At 36.3% G+C, this 24,883-nt stretch overlaps 1 protein-coding gene across 1 annotated transcript in view; it reads left to right on the plus strand.

Moving 5' to 3' along the window:
- EIPR1 (EARP complex and GARP complex interacting protein 1) overlaps positions 1-21,890 on the plus strand; it is a 73,187-nt gene extending 51,297 nt beyond the window's left edge. The window contains exons 6-9 of the mRNA XM_057371802.1: positions 5,321-5,457; positions 8,796-8,963; positions 10,176-10,343; positions 19,571-21,890. Of these exons, the coding sequence (XP_057227785.1) occupies positions 5,321-5,457; positions 8,796-8,963; positions 10,176-10,343; positions 19,571-19,745 (648 nt within the window). The 3' untranslated portion in view covers positions 19,746-21,890. The remainder of the gene's footprint in view (positions 1-5,320; positions 5,458-8,795; positions 8,964-10,175; positions 10,344-19,570) is intronic.
- The last annotated feature ends 2,993 nt before the right edge of the window (positions 21,891-24,883 follow it).

Raw genomic sequence — 24,883 nt, forward strand, 5'->3', positions numbered from 1 at the left:
TTTTCCTCAACACTAGTAAACTTATGTATTCTGTAGGGATTGCTGGGGGKAGAACATCTTCAAGATGAATAACATCATCATCATTATCTAAAGATAAGATTTGGTCCACTGTATCTGTGTCAGGTAATAGAGGTAAAGAGTTGTTCATTACACTGGTGTATCACCGGTCTTCCTGTTTTTACAACACATTTCAATTGCTTCCCCTTTTTTGCACAGGGACATATTATAGGCAATTTTAATGGCAACAGTCTGGTTATTCTTTAAGGACTTGTCATGTTTATGAAAAGGTTTGTCTAAAATTCAGGTATAATGTAGATGAAAAACTGAAAACATATCTTTAAAATTTTGCATAGGCCAAAATTTTTGCTTCTCTACATTAATCAAAACTTCAGTCTTATTTGGTTCCTTTTCTGTATCTCCCTGTGATTTACAAGTCATATTGTTTCATTAAAATTAGCCTGAAGAATTTTAGAGTTCCCAATACATTCAGAGCTTCTTGCTAATAAAATTATTGCTGTGTTCATTCTCTGAGTTATATGGTCAGCTTGGGATARGAAACATTTGCTAACTGTAATTTACTATATAGTTCAGTGGGTTTGTTTAGGTTCATTTTGGTTTTGGTTTGGGGTTTTGTATTTTATTCTCTTTCAGTGTTTTTTTTTTTGCAAACTTGTTTCCTCCTTAGAGTATTTAATTTGCCTGTATTTACGTTAAGACAAGCTTCTCCTGTCCTTTYGATCACTCCCTTTATTATTGTTTTGAGGACATTACCTTCTGGGGTGAAACTAATCTTATGCTCACTGCATCATTACCTTTTGCAATTAAATTAGCTATTCTTTGCCATTTATAATCATTAGCTGGACCCAAGAGAAGCCCAAACAATCCACAAGGTGTGGGTAGAGTCTGCTGAGAAGATGACAATTAATATTTCTGTGTACAGATTTGAGGTCAGRTGTCAAAAAATTGTTAGAACTCTTCTTTGGGTAAATGCCGTATGTTTGGCATGGCAGATAAGTGCAACAGAATGAAATAGAGATATTAAAATTTAGATATTTTTCTGGTTTTCATATGTTTTCACAGTAGAGGTGTGATTTTGGTCATTTTAATCCAAATTATTGATTAGATTCCTTCTAGATTTCTTATCCCTTCTGGATTATTTAGCAGCATACATGTRGTCTAGGTTCAGAACAACAGGTAATATCTGTCATTGGCATTCCAGGCAAGGCAGAATATATTTTGGGGAAGATTTCACAGGCTATCTGGATAAAAGTGGTGTATCCAAATACAGAAGGATGTTAGGAATAAGCATGAGATGCTTTCTTGGTGAGATACCTGCTGTTTCTCAAGGCAGAAAATACCTTGTGGAATTTAGTAGAGAATTTTTTAGAGTGCCCCATTATTAATGCAACTAGACTAGAGTAAACATAGATTAATTATAGGTGGGCAGAAAACATTCTAAATAAAAGAAAAAAAGAAATTATTGTATCAGAATGAAAATAGAGCCCAGCTCTCAGAGTTGGAATCAATTTTATTTAATGGTCTCCTTAACAATAGAAGTAGGAGTGAAATAGTGAAAATTATTGCTGACAGAACTTGGAATGCATCATCATTATATAGGAACAACAATATATTTCAGAGGATGAACTTGATGTTTAGTTTAATTTTTGTAATATAAAGCAGAAAACTTGTGTTTAAGACATAAAAATATTTTCTTACTATAATTTAGAAACTCAGCACATAAAAATATGTGTATTCTGTTACTTAGTTATTTCAAGAATAGCTCTGAGCTGCCAATATGATGATGCTTTTGAAGAAGGAAAATAGTTTTAAGATGGTTCAGGAGTCAAGAACAGTTATGAAAGGACTTTGTGGATGGTTGCCTGCAATTGGAGGWATTGAACTCAATTTGCAATCCTCATCAACGTTTCTGTTCCTGTCAATAACAGGAAACAGAAAAACTCTCATGTTTTTTTTAATGGCAATCTCAAAGTAGTCTGCTTGGGTTTGTCCTCTAAATGTAGCCCTTAACATATCTTTCTTCCAAGYACTTTCCTGTTCTGTTCTTGGTTACAATCAATGTGTGTCTCAAGGAGTCCATTGGGTGAAGAATTACTTTCTTTGGTTTCCTGTTGAATCTTCTGCAGGCTTCCCTCAGTGGCCTATAGCTCTTTTCTTGGAAGAGATGGTTCACTGTCTCAATGCTGCTTGTGGCTTTTCTGGATAATTTCTGTACTACCCTTTAATATGTATTGGCTTTTGGGGTTTTTTTTGAATGATATTGCCTATCCTTCCTTCTTTCCAAGTCAGCCCTTATGTAATCAAATTCTGAAGCAGAAAAATCAACCTCAGTCATTGATACTTTGACAAAAATATGTTGGAGTAATTGACATTTTCATTTGAATACTCAGAAATCAGTCCTAGGACTGATATGTAGGATATCCTAGGATAGATTTTTTTCATATTTGGTTGCTTTGCTTTTGTAAAACCCCTTCCTTCATTGAGGATAACATAAGCAGTTGTATTCTGATCATGTTACATTGTTCAATTTTTTCCAGATTTTATTCTTATTTCAAAGTTGCTCTCATGCAACTGTAATATAATATCATTTATCAACTTTATTATTTCTCTTGTGTCGCCAGATTTAGCATTGTTCCAGCTAAGCATTTAGGAACAGTTTTAAATCCATCCATACTCTGATAACCATTTCACATTGTTCAAKATTTTATTTTCTCCAGACTTCCTTTCTGAATTCAGTGTGATACTTGTGAGTTGCATAGATAATTTTATTGTCTAGAAGTAGACATTACCCTATTACTTTCTTTTTTCCTTAATATAAGTCACATTTTCCGTTTAAAAATAATACCATGAATTGTTTACCCTCGGTATCCAGTGAGACCATCACACCTGCATATCTTCATCTTCTGGGCAGCATGGATCCTAATCTTCATGCAAGAATAATGTTTAAAATACACCTATGCCATGCTTTCCTTTCCTTTTGTAGTAAACTTTTCTGCCTCTAAAGAAGTGGCAGAAAGAGTTGAAGATAAAAAGAGCACTTGCTTACCCATCTATATATTTAAATATGAAATTACAGCTAAGGTTTTTTTTTGAGCCTGCATTTGTGATTCTGAACTACCAACTTTGCTTCCTTTATTTCTTTTTTTCTGGGAAGGAAACTTGCAGACTTCCTTCTGTTACATAAGGATTCCTTTTTATCTATGAAAATTTCTCTCCTTTGTCTCTAAATTGTCCTTTACATTCATGCAGTTGCTTTCAGGCTCATAGATGATACGGAAAAGAAGATTGAAATTGATTAAAAACTTGGCTGTTTATATAGTTGGACATCTGTACAAGGAAAGATGTCATTTAATTCCTACAAGTCCTTATGAATTGCTTGTGAAGGCAGGGATGAACTGGTCAATCTAGAATATATGTGATTTTTTTTTCATATGTTGTTAAGAAATAGCACAGTGTGTGTGTACTGGCTTCAACCCTAAACTTTTGACTGCAAAAAAAAAGAAAAAAATGATCTTTTTATAATAGCTCATATTATGAAAGTTGAAATGAGAAGACTTAAATGTAAGTACMTGTCCGGAATGGTGGAGAAAGTGTAGTCTACTGCTGACAAAGACCCTTGCCCRAGTCATATTTTGATTATGTGATGCTTTCCATCTCAAGAGAAGGTTCTGGAAATACCTGATAAGATATACTCTCTTTGTTGGTACTRTCATATTCTTAGTCTTAACATTTACTTCTCTCCCCCTACTCTSAGCTTCGAATGTCCAAGTCTGCTTACTAAAGAAACTTATTTTAATTTTTGAAATTACSTTCACAAACTATGAATATTCTATTGTGTCTGGAATCTGTGTCAAAAAATAAAAAGTGAATTTTATTATTCTGTGCCCAGTGTCCTGTGAAGTGTTTTTTATTTCTATCAATCACATGCAAGTTATAGAAAGACTTTCAGACAGTGTTTGTTCCAGARGAGGAATGGTGTTAGAGGATAGGTTTGGCCTCAGTGGTACATTATTCATTAACACATGGGCAATACATGATCTTGCATGCTGGGAATTCCACATTCTTTAAAAAAAAAATAGATTCTAGTTGTAATTTCTAGATTGTTAATMATAATGCTAAAGAAATATATTTTGTTGGAGTTATAGTAAATAAAAATTTAGCAAAATACAAACATGAACATTTATACAATATATAAATAGATTTAAGGAGTCTTGTATTGACAGCATATTTTCTGTTGATGTCAGTTAAAGTTTATGTAAACAGTTTGTATGTTTTAGCTTTTTCATCCATCGAAGCATAACATTTCTGCTGAGAAATCTACTAGTAAATAGAATATTTTTGTTTCATTAGGATCCAGCAAGATCCAGTGCAGTAATCTGCTTTTGTGAAATACCTYATAATGAAACATTTTGAAATATGGAAGTTGTGTGAAAGATGACCACAGATAAGTCTGCTGTTTGTGTAGCTGCTTGAAATTGGTGTAAATTTTGTATCTGATAAATGCAAATATTTTGGTTTTCTTCCCCCTWCTTAGGTATTAGACAGTTTCAGTAAGTGATTGGAAGTAAAAGTACTTTGCAGTGTCAGCAGCTTCAATTTCCCCCATGTTYAGATAGATTTGGGGGATCACTTGCTATACAACTTCAAAGAAAAAGTTGATTATTTTGGACCTTCTTTTCATTGACTGTGGAGATACAGAGCTACCTGTTCAATGACATGCAAGTCTGTTTTGGAACTGAAACCTTTGTATCTCACAGATACCGGATTTGTTATTTAGTATCTACTGTTATTTTGACAGCCATGTGTGTGATGGTACGGGCCCCATGGCCTTTATTTCTTTTTTTCTTTATTTTTAAAAGCTGCTATACATTTATGAAAATGAGTCTTTGACACCATAATTCTGTTACTATTTTGGGATGGAAAAAATCTTGTAGGGCTGACTGCTGATGAAGCTAAATGCATGTGTGTGTGGCAGCTACAAATCTGTGCAGTTTGCCCATATTTTCTATCTACTGTTTCAACAATGATCTGAAATTGTTTTCTAGAATAGTATAGTCCTTCTAATATTTTTGAATACATTAYATTGCATAAGCCTTTGTAAAAATTAGTGATGGAACATCAGCTCTAGCTTTTGCTTTTTTGTTTCCTTACTTTGTTTAAAACTTTTTTCTTTTCAGTCTTTGGATTTGGTAATCTGTTGCACTTGGAGCAAYGGGCTATTGAGCAGCTTTGTCTTCATTGTAACTAATTTAATTTCAGTGTTACATTTAGAAACATTGCCAGCTTTGTTTCATTATTTTAGCTCTCTAGTTCCACAGCCTTGGAAGGGAAAGGACAGTTAAAATTTACTTCTGGAAGATGGAGCCCACACCACAATTGTACCCAGATTGCCACAGCCAACGATACCACTGTCCGAGGGTGGGATACACGAAGCATGAGGTAAGGACAGCTTGCAGTCATGTTCTCTGGAAAAGACAATCTCCTTTGGAGATAGATTTTTTTTTTTTTGCATTGCTCCTAGCATAATTTCTTTTTTTTAAATGATGATAAATGTGGCAAACTTATAATTTATAAAAGGAATAGAAAGACTTGCATAGCTGATACAGTTACAATTCAGCAGAGTTTTCCCTGGTATTCCTCCTCAGCTTCACTTCTAACTTGTATATTGAGTTTTACTGAACTATGTACTAGTCTCRTGAGGATTTGTTCAATACATAGGGATTACCTGAATTAAGCTGTTTTGTAATTCAACCTGAAAATGATTTAACARCAGTCCTGACTATGCTATGAAGTGTTTTAATAGCATTTAAAGGTGACTTTTAATCTTTGAAGGCAATTCACAGGCTAAGTTCACTCTTCACTCTTGATTTTAATGAAGTGTTCTATACTATATTAAAGACTGTAGCATACTAGTTATAAGAAATCACTGAATCTATCAAAATCGTAACCAAATAAAAGCTTTGAATATGCTTAATAAGGCACTTCCCCCCTACTTAGTTGTGATATTGATAAGCAAAGGAGTGATGTTGTGCACATCCGTTGCYATGACTACTAAAGCCTCTGCAAGCTTTTTAAAAATACTCTTTATCCCCTTAGCACATAGTAATTTATCACTAAACCAAGAAGACTGATGTCTTGTAATAACTTTTGTTGCCTTAAAGGGTGATGACTTTAAATTTAGTTCAGTGCTTCCTGCCAGCTCAGTAGCACAAAAGCCCTTGTTTGCTAGTCTTGTGGTTTTGCCAAAAATATWTATTTAATTAAGGAAAGCTAAAAATACAATAATTAAAAGTCACTTCCTGTATGCATATCATTGGGTTTGAAAGTTCTTTTCTCTACTTAATGAAATGATATATAAAAATCTAACTTTATGTAGATGTGTGTACTTAGATTTGTAAAGACCCTTTTAAATGATGTGTACAAGAATGGAAAGAGGACAAAGGAGAAGGGGTTTTATTAATTTGCTTTTATTGTGATTTTTTTCATAATCCTCCAATTTCTAACATAGTGTGCAGATCTTAAAACTCAAGCCTGTGTTTTGAAGAGAGAATATTAAACATTGTCAAGTCTGCATCATGCTCTCTCTCATTAGAAGAATCATCTCTCTCTTGCATTAGAGGAATTCTCTAAGTAACTTCTGTGAAAGCYAGATAGTCTGCATATTAACAAGATCCTCAGTGAAAGGGGAAGCTTGATTAATAGAAACAAACCCCACAATTCTGATTACTTTAAATGAAGCTCAGAGTAGATCTTCCTTAAACCAGTTCGATTACTCGGCTATGCCAAAGAGCTGTTTGCAATATAATCAAGAAGTATGTGCAAGAGTAAGTCTCTTTCTCAGTTATGCTGTAATATGTCTATTATGTGAATATTTAATAATAATTAGTCTAGAAGGAGTTTTAAAGTCAGGAAATTATAAACTGTGACAGTATAAGAAGCATAAAATGAGGGGGAGAGAGAAATGAAGGGCAGAAAACTGTTCTACCAGCAAAGTGAAATGAGATAGAAGTAGCTGGAATAGATACTCTTTCAGAGTGTGCTTATGATAGCTGCAAGATAYAGGGAATACATTCTTTAGGACATAGGAAACAAAGAAGGGGAGAAAAAGAAAAGAGATTGGCAGCAAGAGTCCTAGACTTGACTAAGAAGCAGTCTCAATCAGAGAAGAGCTTGTGGAGCAGAGAAGACAGACACTAGGCTGATTGGATTTAGAGAGAGAATTTTATCAGGAAAGTTMAGACTCCAAGGCTAAATTCTAAATAATATGTAAGAATAATAATATGAGAAAGTGGAGCCAATAGCTGGAGAAAATGTTTATGTGGTCTGGCATTAATCTTACAATATAAGTGGGAAATTTAGTGTATGAATTATTGCTGTAGGTGGGATGAAAAGTGAAGGAAAGAATATTCATATTTGGGGAGGAAAGGGATCAAGTGGTCACAATAGTAGTTAAGCTGAGATAAAGGCTTTTGTGGTGAGTAGTACTGAATATACATGGACAGTGTTAGTTTTAAGCCCTTACACACATCTTTATGAGCAATGCAAGAAAAAAGTGGAAGGTGCAATAAAACAGGAAAGAAGGGTTTTACTGCAGAAAGCATGCTAGAAGACTTAAAATTTTTGTCATATACATATTCTAAGAAATTAAGGGGAAGGTTGAATTCAACTCCTAGAAGGTATGGTAGAAAGGCATATCTGAATGATATCCTTAGCCTCTCACACTCTGAGAAGAGTGTTGATGTTAGATATTGAAGTCATTTCACTTGTGACTGCCAGAGCTGTCAGGATAGGTCTCAGTACAGGCTTGATACACTTTGAATTTCTCCTTATGGAGATATTTTGCTTTGTATTTCTAATTAAGTATTAACACTAAGAGACTATCTGATCTTGACAGATGACCATAAGAATATGAAGTTTTCACACGAAATAGGAAGTTTTGGTCAGTATGTGTACTGAAGAGAAACATTTTTTGTTGAAAGAAAATGAAAAGCTCACTAAGTATTGAAAAGTTCTAGAGAAGATTGTAGGAGATGGTCAAGTCTAAGCACAACTTTAGATGATGTATTTGTGGCTTTGAGAAAACTAGTAATAATAGTAGACACAAAAAAACCCTTGACAAATTCCAAGTTTAAAAGGCATGGTAGGGAAACAAACTGATGGCACATAATGTTTTGAATAGACCTGCTAGGTACTACAGATGTTTTCTGAAGTGGTCCAGATGGATCAGTGTACATCAGGCTGAGTAGCTTAAGAGCCACAGGTAMATTAGTGACAAATGCAAGAGCTCAAGAAGGTAAATTCAATACAGAACAGTAATAAAAAGCTGTTGTTGGTTTCACCAGATACCAACAGCAGCTCTCCTCTCTCTTCCTTTTGCCTCTCAGCTTTTCCTACAGGGAGAAGTAGATGTCATAAATAGAGAGTATAACTGCTTGGGCAGACAAGTTCTTATCTGAAACTGTTGTGGTTTAGAAGCAGACATTTATAACAGCTSTTACAGAGCTGTGCTAGAATCATCTGGAACTACTGTTTCCTTTTAACTCCAGATGATCCTAATGGAAAAAAATATGGAAAGAGCAAAGCTTGAAAGCATGCTGAGGAATCTATACAATTCACTGTTATTAACAGCTGGAAATTCCTTAAACTCTACCCTAGCAATGGGAACTCGAGGTCTGTGGGTTAGAAGGGGATTATGCAAGTATCCAGGGAAGTGGATTCCTGTAGATGGAGTGCCGTTCGCTTTTAACAGACGATTTAATTTTTTTAATCTTTTACAGGCAGATATATTGTATAGAAAATGCACACGGACAGCTGGTACGAGACCTGGACTTTAATCCCAATAAACAATATTACCTGGCTAGCTGTGGAGATGACTGCAAGGTGAAATTCTGGGACACAAGAAATGTCACTGAACCAGTGAAGACACTAGAGGAGCATTCCCACTGGTAGAACAAATTATCTACATGCTGTTTTGTGGGTGGATGGTTTATGTAATTTATTCAGCTAATTATTTTACCATTTAGGAACAATGCAAACGAACTATGTTTGTGCTATTGTGAATAATCATTTTTTTGCAYAGAGGAAACATTCCAAGATGTCAGTGTTCCTTGTGTAATTGTAAATTAAGAGTTTAGACAGTGTTAGTTTAATTGGCAAGCAAGTGTTGTTAGCATTGTTGGGAGATGGGGCACACCTTTGARAAGCACAGCACACAACTTGGCCCGTGGGGCCCAGCTGGGACACAGGTGTGCCTTCCCAAATGGAGACTGATGGGCTGCACCTGATGTGCAGAAAAGCAGCTGCCATCCATCCTTCTGTTGTCAAATAGCTGAAAGGTTCAGTAATGCTGTTCCACTTTTTTATGCTCTTCACAGTCCTTAAGTCAGAATATGCAAGTGAGTCATTTTATTCTCTAGGATAACATTTAGAGTCTGTATCTGCTGCATTGGCCTGTGGCTGGAGTAAGGAGAGAATCTTGTCTGATGTCTGYAAATTTCAGTGCTTAAGAAAAGATGAATTATTCATATTTTATAAAATTTGGGTTGGAGTAATTCTTGCAGAATAAATCCAGACCCTAAAGCTACTTGAAGGGGAATGAAGATGTGAATTAACAGAAGCATCATTTATATTTGTTCAGCATATTCAAAGAAAAAAAATAAAACAGGAACCATAAGATTTTTGGTATTGACTTGATATGTAAAATGTAAAAATTGAAGAGAACTATAATCCTCCATTTGTTTTAGGATCTCTTTTAGACTACGTTAAGAATGTTGTGAGATTTTTGTTTAACAGGCTATTTTTAATCCATATTTTGCTTTGGGGAAATTTTTATATTTAGGACTTAGGTATTTATCTGGCTTACTCAACAATGAATTGGCATGTACTCTCAAGGAATGATACCATTGTGTAGTATGATTTGTTTCTGTTTTTTTAAACTTATTTGTTGAATTTTAAAAACATCTCAGAAAACAGATGACATGGAAGCCTAAAAGAAGATGGCAAAAAAACAGTTTTTGGAATGAGGCGTGTTACTTCTATGCATATTTAAAACATTGAAAAGTTCAATTTTTAGTACTGTTCTTAAAAAAAATCAGTTTAACAGTGATGCACTACCTACCATGAATAGTCTCTTGTTCTTTCCTCTTTAACTTTTTTAGGGTTTGGAATGTCAGATACAATCATTCTCATGATCAGCTGATCCTTACAGGAAGCAGTGATAGCAGAGTTATCCTGTCTAATATGGTATCAATTTCTTCTGAACCATTTGGGCATATGGTAGATGATGATGAACTCAGTGACCAAGAGGACCAGCATCAAGAAGAGAAGTATGAAGTTTCCTGAGTTTTATGCAGATGTTTATAATTTGTCTTTTCATTGTAATGATTTACCTGCTATTTTTTTGCTGAATAGGTTTTTTGTATACAGGCCTGTCACGTAAGTAGCTTGAATTCCCACTTTATTCTCCTCTATTCAGTCTTGGGTGGAATGAACTCTTTAAATCTGATTGGGGCGGTCACTCTGTGTTCACTGGTAAGAAGGGAATGGCGATGCTGAGGATCAGTGCTAAAGTCCACTGGATTGGTAAAAGGATTCACTTTAAGGGAGCTCTGGTTTAAGTCAAGCATGTAGAATAATCTGATTTAAGTGAGAATTGGAAAACATGCTTTTGTATTTTCTGTGTATGTRTTGCAACCCTTAGGAAATGCTACCAGTCTAATGAAGAGCTTCTGTACAGGCAGAAGAAAGGAAGTATAAACACTTTTTTTTTTTTTTTTTCATTTTGCTCTTAATATCTCTGACTGCTCTGGAACCCAGCAATTCATCAAATCTAGTTCAAGCAATCTGGAAACTTAGTTTCAACACTTGGTRCATGCTGTCGGGAAACATGTGTAAACCCATCCACTTGGTTTTGGTGGAATCACATATTTTGCTTTGTGAATTTTGGAGGAATGGGGTTTTAGTAAAGAAGTAACTGAAATGCTAAAATARTAATTTTTATACTCAATTTTTGTGTGCTTTCAACTTTTTCATTGTGTAGTGTATGATGCTTGTTTTCTATTTTYATATATCTTTATATATATAACTATTTTTATATTTCTTTAAAAGTGTATGTATGTGTATACAGGGAGTTCTGTAGATTCTGTAGTTCTGTGGGGCCAAGGCTTTATAATTTTGTGACTAGCTTTCGTAGTCTTCAACAARCTCTCCTTGATAAAGTGAATTACAGAATAACAGAATTAATTAAGTTGGAAAAGACCTCTGAGATCAGAGTCCAGCCTATGACTAAACATGACCATGTCAACTAGACCATGGCACTGAGTGCCATATTCAGTCTTTCCTTGAACACCCCCAGGGATGGTGATTCTACCACCTCTCTGGACAGCCAGCCCATTCCAATTTCTAATCACCCTTTCTGTGAAGAAATTTCTCTTAGTGTCCAACCTAAACCTACCCTGGCATAGCTTGAGGCTGTGTCCTCTCTGGTCACTTGTTGGACAGGAGAAGACACCGACCCCCACGTGGCTGCCATCTCCTTTCAGGCGGTTGTAGAGAGCACCGAGGTCACCCCTGAACCTCCTTTTCTCCAGGATAAACATCCCCRGCGCCCTCAACCACTCCTCAYATTACTCCTTACTCACTGGACCCTTCACCATCTCCATTGCCYTTCTCTGGACAGCTCTGCAAAGCTGTCTGCAATGACATAGGCAGATTAACTCCTGAATGCCSTTTTAAAATAAAGAATAGTCAGATGCAATAAGGAACAAGGAAATTACAAAAAAAAATCCCTAGTTCAGCTGTGTTTGCTAGATGTTTCAGCTAAAATTTTATATCAAATTTAGCTTACTTCTCTAGTTGCATTTTCAAGATTGCTCTTGAATCTTAACTTTCTCAATAAGGATATAGTTTTGCTCCAAACAGTTTTGATGTTTTGGCTTCATTTGAAGGACCTAGAAGCTATTCTTTTTTAATACTAAATAAGAAAGTTATTCCATATATAGAAATTAAAGAAGTTATTTCATATATAGAAATGAAATTTACAGCATTTCTTTAGAAGATTTTCTCYAGGTGATGTGAGTGCCTGAAAAATCAAGGAGGATCAAATTAAGTACCTAAACATTTGCTCACATCAGCAGCATATATTTACTTTGTAGAATGTAACTGAGCTACAGTGCTTTAAATATAGAATCAAAGAATGGTTTGTACTGGAAGGGGTCTAGTTCCAACCCCCCATGCCATGGGCAGGGACATMTTTTGATTCCTTATCTTTGGCTGGAGATTGCAATTTATTCTGTTCTGCATGGAAGATAAATAGCATTAGTGGAAGCAACAAAGAGACCACATTTTTTTATRTGGTGGGAATGCATTAAAAATAATGTCACAAGTAAATAGCATTCTGACAGACATTGTGTAGTAGGTTATCTGGAATTCTGAATTTCTTGGATTGTGGACTGTGTAGGTTGCCTCATTAAAACACAAGTCGTTGTTCTAGAATAGGAATTTTTGAATCCACAGTCATCCAATGCAATACAACAAATATAATCTATCTTTTCCTATGGCTATGGGATGGATGTAAGCCACATCATGAATGACTTAGTAGTGATGGAGAGCCCTTGCCTCTTCCTAGAGGCTACAAGAGTATCAATTCTGCATTTGCTTTTTAAATGTGTGTTTTTCAGCTGCTCATCTGTTTTATAGAAAACCTGGGAAAGCACATTAGCTTTTGCAACCTTTGCTTGTTACTGTGAGAGTCTTGTTTTAGGCTCCCCCTTCAGCCCCCTTGTTATGAGTAGAGTCAGAAGGATGTTTGCAAGCTGCTCACCAGCCTTGAAATATTGCCAAATGAATGTCTGTTCAGTTCTGAGTGCACAAATGAAGTGGAGCATAGCAGCTGTTGGGAATACTTCTTGTTAGTCAATCACTAGTGCCAAATATTTTGGCTCTGATACCCTCCTGGAGACCTCTGTGAAGAGTCTGTGCACCATTCTGTGGGTGGTGTTTCTTTTGTAAAACACAGGTTTTCACTGTATGGTTTGGTGGAGGAAGGGTGTGTTTTGTTTTTTTTAATAGGATATGTTCTAGACTTTAAAAGAAGTGTTAGTATTCTCRTGAGGTTAATTTTTATCCTCTTGTGGAGGACATCTGATTTGTTATTAAACAGCACACAACTACTGAAAGTGAGAATGTCTTTTTCAGCTATATCTTGAAATGCACCAGTGTTTGTACAAGTAGTGTCACTAGCCAGTCACTTTCAGACTGAATACCAGATTTCTCTCTAAAAGTTAAAATACCAAGTGGAAAGAAAGGAAAAGGCTCTTTCTGCATTTTATTTGTCCTGAATACAATAAATTGTAAAAATACTCCCTGGATTAAATATAAAAAGTGATGAGTACATGCCAGTTGTATTTAAAAAGTTTTGTTGCTTTTTCTACTTARTGAAGTCCCCATATTTTGAAAACATTGACTTGTAATACTGTTCTACATAGTTAACACTTGTAAATTTTTAATATATTTCAGAGTAAATTTCCCTAATTTTTACTGTATTTCTTGGTTGGAGACAAAAGCAAATAGTATGTCAGTTTAACCTTTCCTTGTTCCTCCATGTAGAACTATGAATGAATCTGCCCACTCAATTATTCTTGCCACATTTGCTGCAATAGTTTTTAGGGTTCCCAACTGAAAATAATCATTTGGAGATAAWTTTTTTTGAAATAAAAGAATTCAAGTTCACTGCATTATGAATAGACAAATTAAAACTTGCTGTATTCCATTCTTACTAAGAGTTTCTTCTTAGTGGTTTCTTCCTTCAGCTTTGTTCTGTATATGTGGTGACATCTTGGGCCTGTCTGCTTCCATCTTAAAGGCCAGAACATCTTGAATAAGCAATGTAACTAGGACTGTTGCATGAGGATCTGTCTCTTGTTGAAATCAAGTGATGATCAGTTCCTCTTAACTGCTGGTTTAGATCAGAACAGCTAGGTAGCTGTCTCTTCCCTTCTTTTTAACTGCTGCTTTTGTTGTTTCTGTCATCAATCACAGACATGTAAAAGTGGGCAGCTTCCCTGTATCATGCCGAAGGTCTCCCTAGCCTGTACAGTGTGTCTTATAGTGGCCAGGAGGAAAAACTGTAAAAAACAGAAAAGAATATGTACTTCCTCTCAGTATTCTCCTAGCCCCTGATTATTCACAGTTCAGAGACATTTACTGCCTTCTGAATAGCCTTTCAAGACTTCTGATTCTTCCATGTAGGGTTCTACTTTCGTTATCAGCCATATTCTTGAGTTTATCTGTTCTCACTGTGTTTTTATTTGTTCCAAAACATGCCAGCTGTGCACGCACAGCTTTTGTGAAATGTGTCTAGGAGAAACATGCCAACTGTGTTTGTTTTCTTGCGCTGAATAAGGAAAAGTTTTGGTGTGTTCTGCCTGGGAAGCCCAAAGCTGCCACTGAAAATAAGTAATCTAAGAAGAGAATGGAGCCATCCACAGGGAAGAGGTGTAGGCATGTGGCCAGAGGACAGCTATGCTACATTCTGGTCAAGTCCTCAGTCTGGATTATTTAATGCACAGTTCAAATATGGAAAAAAACAACCAGCTGAGAAACGGTGAATGAAATCCTGCACTAGTTCAGTTTCTAGCACCTTGATCCAGAGGTACAAAAAAGGGTACAAAATAAAGTAGAATAGATGAGGGTAAGGACTTAGGGTTCTTTTAGGTTTCATCTCCAAAACAAAGCTAATGTGCCTGGATAAGAACATGAGAAGTGCTTTTCAATGCCTAAGTTCAATCAAGTGTTTTTCCTGAAGGCTTATGTTTCCCTCTTTCTTGCCATAGATATTAGCCATCATGCCCTTTGATACAAACAGATCTCACACCAGCACTTATTTAATATTTAAAGCTGGGAGATGTAAAGAATTYGTTCTTCCAGTACAGGGTATCACACTTGAGATCATGAAGTTTTTAATGAGATGTTATGTGTAGAAACATTTCAGCCATTGGAATAGACCATAGAGAAAATGGTGGCTGTGCTTTCTGTAGAAAGAGACGTCAAAATTCTATCTAAAGAAGTTGTGGTTTCTACTTTTTGTGATAGAAATGCGGTTTAGAGTTTTTTGAATAATAAATAATGTGATTTCACAATCTTACACATGAACTGTGTGATCTAACATAACACCTTTGTATATGCATCTGTGACTTCAGGAGAGAGATTTGTCAGCATTGATATTTTGAAAAGTATTTGCCAAACATGCTGAGGCAAGCTTTCAGGATATTTTCACACAGCTGTCAGTAGCGTTAATTTTGCTTTTGGTATTAATGTCTTGGAGAAACCTAGAAGTCATAGGATTATGCTATGGAATCAACCAAGAGACTTAATTAATTAAAATGGGTTAAATAGTTTCTGTTCTGGGGAATGCCAGGATTCAGGACTTTACTTTGTTGGATGTGTAAGAAGCTGAGCAAAATCTAGTGCAACAGCACTTTTCATTTCCAAGATTTTTTCTTTAAAAGTTTCAGGTTTTCTTGTGCTATTTCTTACTTTTACCCTCATCAGCAAGTATACCTTCTTTAATTTATTTTGCGTATTAGGACATCTATTAAAGTTGTTATATAAAAAGATGATTTTCCTGTTTTCCTGTAGAAGCAGTTCAGAAAAGCTCTTTTTTGAGTAAAAAAAATATATTTTCGTTTGGAGTAGTATGAATGGCAATTATTATCTATAAAAATTGTGTTCAAGAATAAACATACTTGAATCCAGGTTTCTTTAAGAGAGTGAAARAACAGGAAGTGTGTTGTCTAATCTTAGCAGAAACCATTTTCTCTTGAGGTCAAAAGGAAAGTCCATCCATGGGCTTATTCCAGAATCCAGTGGTGTGCTTTTCAGGATTCATTTTTGAATGCTGCAGTACATGTTGCTGCTCTATTGATTCACTTCCATTTCATAGTGATTTTTAGATTAAAAAGGATTTAATTTTGACTGTGATAAGGAATTAATGATTTTTGCTGACTGAAAACCATATTTTATTGAACACTGTGGTGACAAAACAGAATTGCAAGCGCTGCAAACTTAAGTGGTTGTTAGCATGAGAAGTAATTGGAAATAACAGCCTTCTACATGAAAACAATTATCCAAGGCTGAACAGGCTTCTTTCTTGAATCTGTAACACAATTAACCTCAAAGTTATCTAGCAAAATAAAAGCTTCTCTCCTTTCATAGAAGCTGGTTGGGGTCATGCTATTTGAATAAGACTACAGAGAAAACACATTTTCAGCTCTGCATGGCATAGGTCTGAAATTTATGCATGATGGAGGTAGAGATTGCACATTTCATAGTGTGAATTCTTGGTGGCAAAGGAGTGTGATGCATTGTCAGTTGATGCCATGCAAGAGCGTATATAAGAAAAGGTATTTTAGTCTGCTCAGAATAAAATCTTCAAAACAGATAGGAAGGGAAGAAACTAAAGAAGGCTTTAAGGGTCAAGAAGACCTGGGGTGAGGAAGAAAGTAGCTTACTAAACTCACCAGGCATAACAAGTGGTTACTAAGTATGCTGTCAAATATAGTCACAGAATCACAGAATAAGCTGAGTTGGAAGGGACCCACAAGGATCATCGAGTCCGGCTGCTGGCCGTGCACTGCACCATCTTTCTGTCGTGGGATCAGTAAGCCAGGCACCTACACCTGTCATACACTGAACTATTTACATAGCATAGCTATCCATGCTGTACATAGCTGTACRTTTATATGCATGCTATATATATAGCTATATACAACTATTTTTGTATCCATAACCTGCAGCTTTTGTGTAAGAGCAGATACCTCTATGTTCTGGCAACAATGTGAACTATGCATATTAAAGTGGTGTAGAAGAAAGTTTACTTCATATCCAGCTCTGGACAGCTACTCTTGTTAATCYCAGCTGATTCTTTAATAAATAAATRTRTGTTAAAGATGTGTAAGRTTTCATCAGGAATAAATAAATCATTTTGTGACTCAGGAACAGAAAAAATGCTAAGTACTCGAGATTCATACAGATTCAAAAGTAGTGTCCTCAACCTATTMTTGGATTACCAGAAAAAGCATACATGTAGCAAAAAAGCAGAGAAATCTGAGGTTTGTTCTTGGAAATMTCTTAGCATCAGTTAAGGCAGTCTGTGTCTAAGAGATTCCTGTTGTGAGGAAAAGAAATTCATCGCAAACAAATTCTGGTCCTGTTGTTTTTTGGGKTTTKGKTTTTYYTTWTTTTYYTTWWWTTTKGKTTKKTTTYCYTTTWAMWWTTTTTTTACAACTGTGTTTCCCATACATGAAATAATTTCTGCTTTTTATTCCACCAGCAGAATCCTTCTGGACTCATTACCCATTGTATAATTTAAAGGCTAATCTGTTTTCATTCATTTCATCATGTTTGCAAAGGATGCTCATTGACAGTTTCTTTTGGATCTTCTGTATTGTTCCTGAGACACATGTTGTTTTGAGATTTTTTTTTTTTCCATCCTGATTATCTTCTATAATATCTAGCTCTTTTACACCAAGAGATCACTTCCRTAAGGATTTTCTCAGATTCTCAGTAACTGTCTCGAGGCCTGTGGCCTGAAGAGCCACATGGAATAGCATGCTTTCTTTTTGTGGGAATACACAAAATTACTTTCACACCTAAGAAGAAATTCAGTATTTAGACAATAATAAAAGACAATCATAAACTGTAGTTGTAAATGGAAATGACAAACAGAGGTTCATCTACAGGCTGGTTTCCTGAACACTCATTCCCCTATGACTCCTGTAAATTAAATTAGATGAGCTGTGTTATTTAAATGAAACACTGAAACAACTCTGAGCATACAGAAAATAGTGTAATCTAGAAGCTTATTTGTCCTTGTTTATCCAACCTTCAGTTAACTGAGACTCCTGGTTATTTGAAAGTCGGTCGTGTCCCCTGACAGGCGTGTGCACTGTGCATTACTCCCCTGCTTATCCGGAGAGACATCTGAAACCTTCAGRATAATGGAGTTGTGGGTAAGTGGGTGAGCACTGCATGAAGCACATTGCTCTCTGGGGACATGACCAACTTTCACTTAACCAGGCATGTCAGTTAACAGGAAGTTGGAAAAACACATTGCAGGAGATGAAGTGTCTGTACATGTTTGTTAGCTCTCTGCTGTTAGATAGCTTGTATCAAAGTTCATATTCAGGAGAATTGCAAAACAAGCTTGCTCTTTGCAATTAACCAGGGGCTGGGTGTTGGCTGTGACTTTTTTTGTTAGTTGACCTTTAATGCAGCACAAGTAAATGGTAAAAAAATCCTTGGAAATACATATCTGAAGCTATTCTGCAGTGTGAGTCTACTTTCAGTTTCTTCATTAAATTCAGTTGAATTTTAATTGCAGTTTTAGATTCACAGCTGGCTCAGCTGTCTAGGTGGGGCAGCCATACCCTGCAAAAGATCCTACTGTGCTTCCATCCAGGCTTTGTGAGTGCAGAGCTGCATGCTTTCAGAGAGCAGCAGGAAAGGGCAAAGACAGCCAATAAACACTTGGTTTCTGTAGTAGCAGCATCTGTTTAAATGATTGAGTGGCATTCACAGGGCTCTTTGGCTCTGCTTTCTGTGAGGAGGATTGCAGCTGTAGTGCAAGGCTGTTTCTAGGAGGCGGGTGGATGCCTCTGAAGGGCTGACTGATTATTGTCAAACAGAGACRATTCTCTGTGGCTGAAGGAGCTCTAAGGTCATGCTCTGAAAACTCCCCTGCCCTGTRGGTACAGAATAATGTGCTGTATTGGTGTTCTGAGAGGAGAGACTGGCTTTGGGAATGGAGGAAAGAAGGGCTGTGCTCAGGTAGCAGACTGCAGTCAATGACTCTTGAGTGGTTTGGACTTCAGAGATTTGTCTGAATCTCTTGAATATTTGTAATGCAGAGGGTAATCTCTGTCTCTCCTCTGATGTAGGTGACCAGGAGCTTGGGTGTTGCAGTGAGAGGTGAGGTGTACAATAGCACATGAGAATCTGGTGCTGATGTAACTCTAGTGATGGGCGATAAAATCCAAGTGTTCCAAGTGGTGGCTCCATCCCSCTTCTATAATTCTGGGTAGAATGGGTCCAGCATGGCAACCCAGGAGAGACTCATGTTAAGGACTGGATCTTCTTACCTATCTACATATCACTAAGACTATTTTAAGAACAGTGAAGGGGGAGAGGAAAGAATGTAGCATGATGAGAGAAAAAATGTTAGTAAAAAGTTGTGCATTTAGATCATGCCACGTAGTTTAACTTGCTTTAGGGAGTGAGAGATGCTTTCTGTAGGTTCTGAGAGACAGGAAATGCACTGAAGTTTAGAGTAAGAGTTACTTTATCCCTGTAAATGAGGGCTTTTGCACTGACTTGACTCTGGTGTCATCTAAAACAGAAGTACATGCAAAAATAYTTCCTTAGAGACTACTATGCATTCTTATGCTTTAAATAGGGTTTTACATATCCACATGTTAGTGAYATTTATTACTGCCTTTAAAATGAAGTATGTTCACAAATCCTTACTATRTTTTCTGGTGTTTGTTTTCAATTTTAGGATTAAAGAGCCCCTTCAGGACAGTGTAATAGCTACCTATGAAGAACATGAAGATAGTGTATATGCAGTTGAATGGTCTTCAGCAGACCCGTGGCTGTTTGCCTCTTTAAGTTATGATGGGAGACTGGTTATTAACAGGGTTCCCAGAGCCCTAAAATATCATATATTGTTATAATTGGTTTGGATTATGCTGGAGTTATTATCTTSATGTACAACTGGTAGGTATTGTTTAGGGTTTTTTTCAGGATCTTGGTTTTTTTTTAAGTATAAATGTTAAAATTTTGTTAAGAATATATGTACTAATGTAGACTTGTAATTTGTCTTTTGTATTTGCCTTGAGACACTATGATGCATTTTCTGAAGGCTGTGCTACTTGGGTGATTGTTTTTTTTTTGAGGACTAATCACTTTGTGAATCATAAAGTTTCTGGAGATAGTGGGTACTTTACTATTGCTTTATTACATCAGCTTTATGCAAATATAATGAATTACAGAAATGTTATTATGCTGATACAATACTGGGACAACAAAGGGTGCATTTAGCAGCAGTGATCCACTTGTTTTCCAGGAAACTTTTATATTTCTTGGTGTAAGCAGCCTTCTGCTCTTAGCTAGGGCCACATTCTCCTAACTGTTCTGGCCACAAATACAATTGGGAGTGGTCTTAAAAGGCTTTCTTAATACAGTATAATATTTTAAACACTTTTTCTTTTGTTTTTGCATGTCTTCAGAAGAAATGTTTTTTTGTGAAAAAGAAACCTTCAAAACGTATTTTTCATTTGAGCCTTATGGTACTACCAACAAAGTAACATCTCTCAATTTGCCTATTAAATGCCATTCTTAGCTATGCATTATTACTGGAAACAATATTAGCCTTTACCAAAATCTCTGATATAGTCACCTAATGTGTTACCCCCTATTTACAGGTTTAAATTGTGCTGTGAGGGACTCTGGAGCTATGCCACTGTTAACCTARAAAACCTCTTTAATATTTGTCTGCTTAGACTTTTGTTCTTACTATTCTGGCTCTGTGCCAATCTGCAGTATGCTGACATGATGTAAAAAGCTTGCAACTAAGCACAAAATATCCTTTGCTATATCCTTCTTTTTGCAATAGGTGACCTAGACATTGGTTACTGTGTTGTTACAAATGCTGAGAACAGGCAGATGCTGCRCCATAGGAGAATGCTCAGGAAATTTCAAATGTAGGTGGAAGGCATGGTGAAACATTCCTGTACATACTGATATCCTGTCTTCCCTTGGCATAGCTTCCACTAAGATGAAGATTCTGCTGCGTTCTCTTTGTGTACCCAGGCTCACTGCAGCATTCATTATTCCCTGCTGCTTTTTCACCGCAATTATTTCCCTTTAACTTCAGAACTTGGGTACGTGCGACAATGTCAGTTGTGGTGGCTTTGTGTAAGACCACTCTGAAGAAATGGCAATGAACATGGGATGGAAGATCAATACCAGCCTCTTCCAGTGATGGCTTCTGTTGCTATGGCAACTGTTGGTGTTRGTGTTGAGGGACAGCCTGCTGCTCACCTCTGTTTGTCCTTACCCACTCTTGGATCGAAACACGTCCAAATGTGATTTGTTGTGTACACACAGCTGCTTTAGCGAGATCACGTTTGGAGAGCATGACTGACTGCTGTAGGCCAAAATATCCAGAAAAGATGACAGTGTATTCTATTTCTGGCTTTCTTAAAGAGCTTACTTGGAAAAATTCATAGGAGTGAAATAATCCAATTAAATAATCTGTACTGCTGTTTGCGTTTGTATTAGTGATGTTGCCTTTGTGCTCCAGAATGAATCTTTCATTGGAAATTCTGATTATCTGCTTTCCTACATTTATATTTTAGACTTGTACTATTTCACATTGTTTCAATCTGTAATTAGGCATGAGCTATTCCCCTGTATCCTGTAAGAAAAACTACATTTCCAAATCAGTAGTGCTTCAGTTATCTGAACATGAAAATCCTTGGTTGACCTGCTGCTTTATATATGAAGCTTTTCATCTTCAGGCACAAAATCTTGTTGAGTATCGTGTCTGTCCCGCCTGTGCACCACCCTACCCCACCCAGCCTCCTGGAAAAAAAAAAAGAAAAAACCTCTGCAGTATGTCTTTGGTATGCAGCAGAGCTCCTTAGAACTTTCTTCACATTAGCAATAAAAGTCTAATGAAACTTTATTGTCTGGTAGTCTATATGGCTTGCAGTGTGAAGGTGACGGGGAAATTCCATAACTGTGTGGGATTTGGCTTGATTTTTAACATGTAATAAATACAGGATAGATTTCAGGCTAATTTTACTTGGCTGTATTTTCTTTTAATTTTGTGAGCTTATATGAGCTGGAAAGCTCTGTAAACAAATAACATCAAGAAATGTTTTCTTTTAGTTTTGTTAAATGTACATCTGTCATTCAAAAGGGAAGAAGAGCRTGGATGAACACTAGAAAGGAAGGGGCTAGCAGGTCAAATTTGAATGAAAATGCATTCTAGTAGAATCAAGAAAGGGGCAACTKTTAATCATTTTCAGCTGTTTGTAAAGTGGGAGCTACATGTACAGCACTGGCAGCAATATGGGATTGACCTTCAGAAAGGGAATGCTTTTGACAGGRTTTCATCCCAGGCTGTTAGAGCAAGCAAGGAAGGGGCTGTAGGATGAGAGGAGGGGTTCTAGGATGGTTAAATAACTGATTAAAACATAGGAAATAGGAAGCAGGAATACATCATCACATTTCATGGCAAAAAAATAAATGACCAGTGAAGTCTTCAAGGATCYGTGCCTAGGCATGTGCTTCACAGTATATTCATGACCTTTTGGAAAAAGGGCTGCACAGAAATGTGACAAAGTTTTCAGAGACTATTCAGAGTAGTAAAGATGACCGAAGAATTATGAAAGGGCCTTATCTCATGGATCATAAAATGGTAGATTTTCAGTGCAAGAAATGTTAAGTAACTAATACGGGAGAAAACAGATACTTTACATACTGTGGACCACCAATATGGCTATTACTTGGAAGGAAGATCTTGGGGATTTTATTATATATTTTATTGGGGATCTTTAAAAACATTGGCTTAATAGAAGTCAAAATTTTCGTTAAAATGTTGGAAATTACAAGCAAAGAAGTAAAGAAAATAAGACATGGTTAATCTCCCAAAATAATTATGCTTCTAAATCTGTGGTGTATTAGCATCCTTAACACTGTGTGTAGTTGTGGTTTCTTCCATCTCCAGCCCAATACAGTAAAACAGAAAGATTTTAGAGAATGACAGGAATGATGAACAGCATGCAGCACCTGTATGAGGGTAACTAAATAGACTGAAAGGCAGATGGTTGAGAGGGAATGATAAAAGTTCATAAAATCACAARTGGCAGCAGGAGAGGATGAATAAGGGGTGATTGGTCTCTGTCCTGATAGCAGAACCAGACGTTATTGGGCGTAATCTGCACAGGGCGACCAAAGCATACGAAATAAGATGGTCTTCACAGGCGTGGAGATGAGCTATGACACTCCCCTTTAACAATTCCTTCCCTCTGCAAAAAAAAAAAAAAATGTCTGCACAAAGAAAAAAAATCTTATTAATGTTAAAGTGTACATGACTTGAAAGTATCTGAAACCGTATTGGMAAGATTAATCCATTAAAGGTTGCTAAATAAAGTCAGCATCCCTGGCTCAGAAAATCCTTTTGAACTGTCAGTGGACACAACAAAGAGTACTGGCAGAGAATCCCCATGTGCTTGTCCAGTCTTTAATTACCTCCCTGGACATGAGCTATTTACCAGAAAAGGTAGAAAATGGAAATTAAAAATAATAACTTTGTCTCCAAAGTTTTGCATCTAGAGCTAAGTACATTTCTCCTGCGTGTTTCGTTGCATGTTTCTCTCTGCATTACACTTTTATTGTGAGTTTTGTTTTAGGGGTTTCAGAAAACTGTCGTGTCTCAGGTGAATTTCTTACAGAATCCCGTATTGTCTTTGGAAACAATATTGTTGCAAAATACTCCTTGGCAAAAGGACTGCGAAGGCAAGCAAATTTCCGTGCAGAAAGGAGTTCATCACTGCATGGATGGTCTGACAGATCTCGCAGCTCTGGGTTGTTTTCAGTGTCTCAGAGAATTCTGTTTATACAGCCATATAGCAGCATTGGTAAGCACAAAATTATTCTGTTTTCAAGCACCTCTTCAATGATTTTTATTTCTTTTCAGATTGTGTCCAGGTAAGAAATTTTAGTAGGTCTTTATTTTGAAAAAGTGAGTTGTCATATTCCTAAAAATATCAGTCTTGCTGTCTGAAAATTAATTTCCTTCTAGGTTTGGTGCAGAAAATATTTTCATAATTATGTATTAGTATGTGTCTGGTATAGAATTAAAAAAAAATCAAAAATGCTTGATATATAGTACTTTTATGACACAGAATATGAATTATTGAAGAAGAAAGAAATTATAATATTTTATAAAGGTTTTGAACATAATCTAAGTGAAACTGATCCAAGCCCTGGCCATTTAATGAGAAGTTTGAAATAACAATTTGTTTAACTTGAACCAAAATGATGTTAATATTAAGAAAATACCAAAAACCTAACCCACCACCAAACACCTAAAAGCAAAACCTCTCAGTACTGACCTGGACTTTTCCTGTGGTGTTAGTGCTAAAATTAGCTTGATATATCCTGAAGCCCATGAAGTTAACGAAGAGCTTGTCAACATCAGAATRAATGAAGAACATATATTGTTTGGCTTGCATAGACTGGGTGTTTGCTCTAAGCCTGTCGTCCTTACCTTGTACCTTTTAAATTCTTSAAGTTGGATGGGAAGAAGAAGCCATATGATCTGGATTATGTGCAACACTAAAATTAGTTGAAAGCAGTTCTTTGTAAAGAATTAAGCTTCTAGAACATAGACTTTTCCAATAAGCAACAGAAAACATTAATTCTGTATTTGCCTCTGCATTTGGAATTTCTTACTCTTTCAGCCTGGTACCTCTGGCAGTATTTGAGACTGAAATTCTGCAGCTAATGTAAGRTAGACTTCAACAGTGTCTGATGTGGTCAGACACCACAAGGTATCTTACATGTAACTGGGGCAGTGAAAAGTAAGCAATCATCATGAAGATCAGCATTTGGATGCAAACTTGTAATGCCATTGAGCTTCCAGTTGGCTTCACTCAGGATACCCAGGGTATTTTTTCTTTTTTTAGAGGATATGAAGATAGTGCTTAAAATTGTCTTGTGATGCCTGAGATGAATGTTCTGAAGCTGCAGAAAGCCTGTGATTTCTGGAATAGCAWGCGAAGGGACTGAGGGAAAACTG

The sequence above is a fragment of the Malurus melanocephalus genome, unplaced genomic scaffold (assembly GCF_030028575.1).
Source record: "Malurus melanocephalus ecotype Western Australia unplaced genomic scaffold, MMel_1.1 scaffold_6, whole genome shotgun sequence".
Lineage (NCBI taxonomy): Eukaryota > Metazoa > Chordata > Aves > Passeriformes > Maluridae > Malurus > Malurus melanocephalus.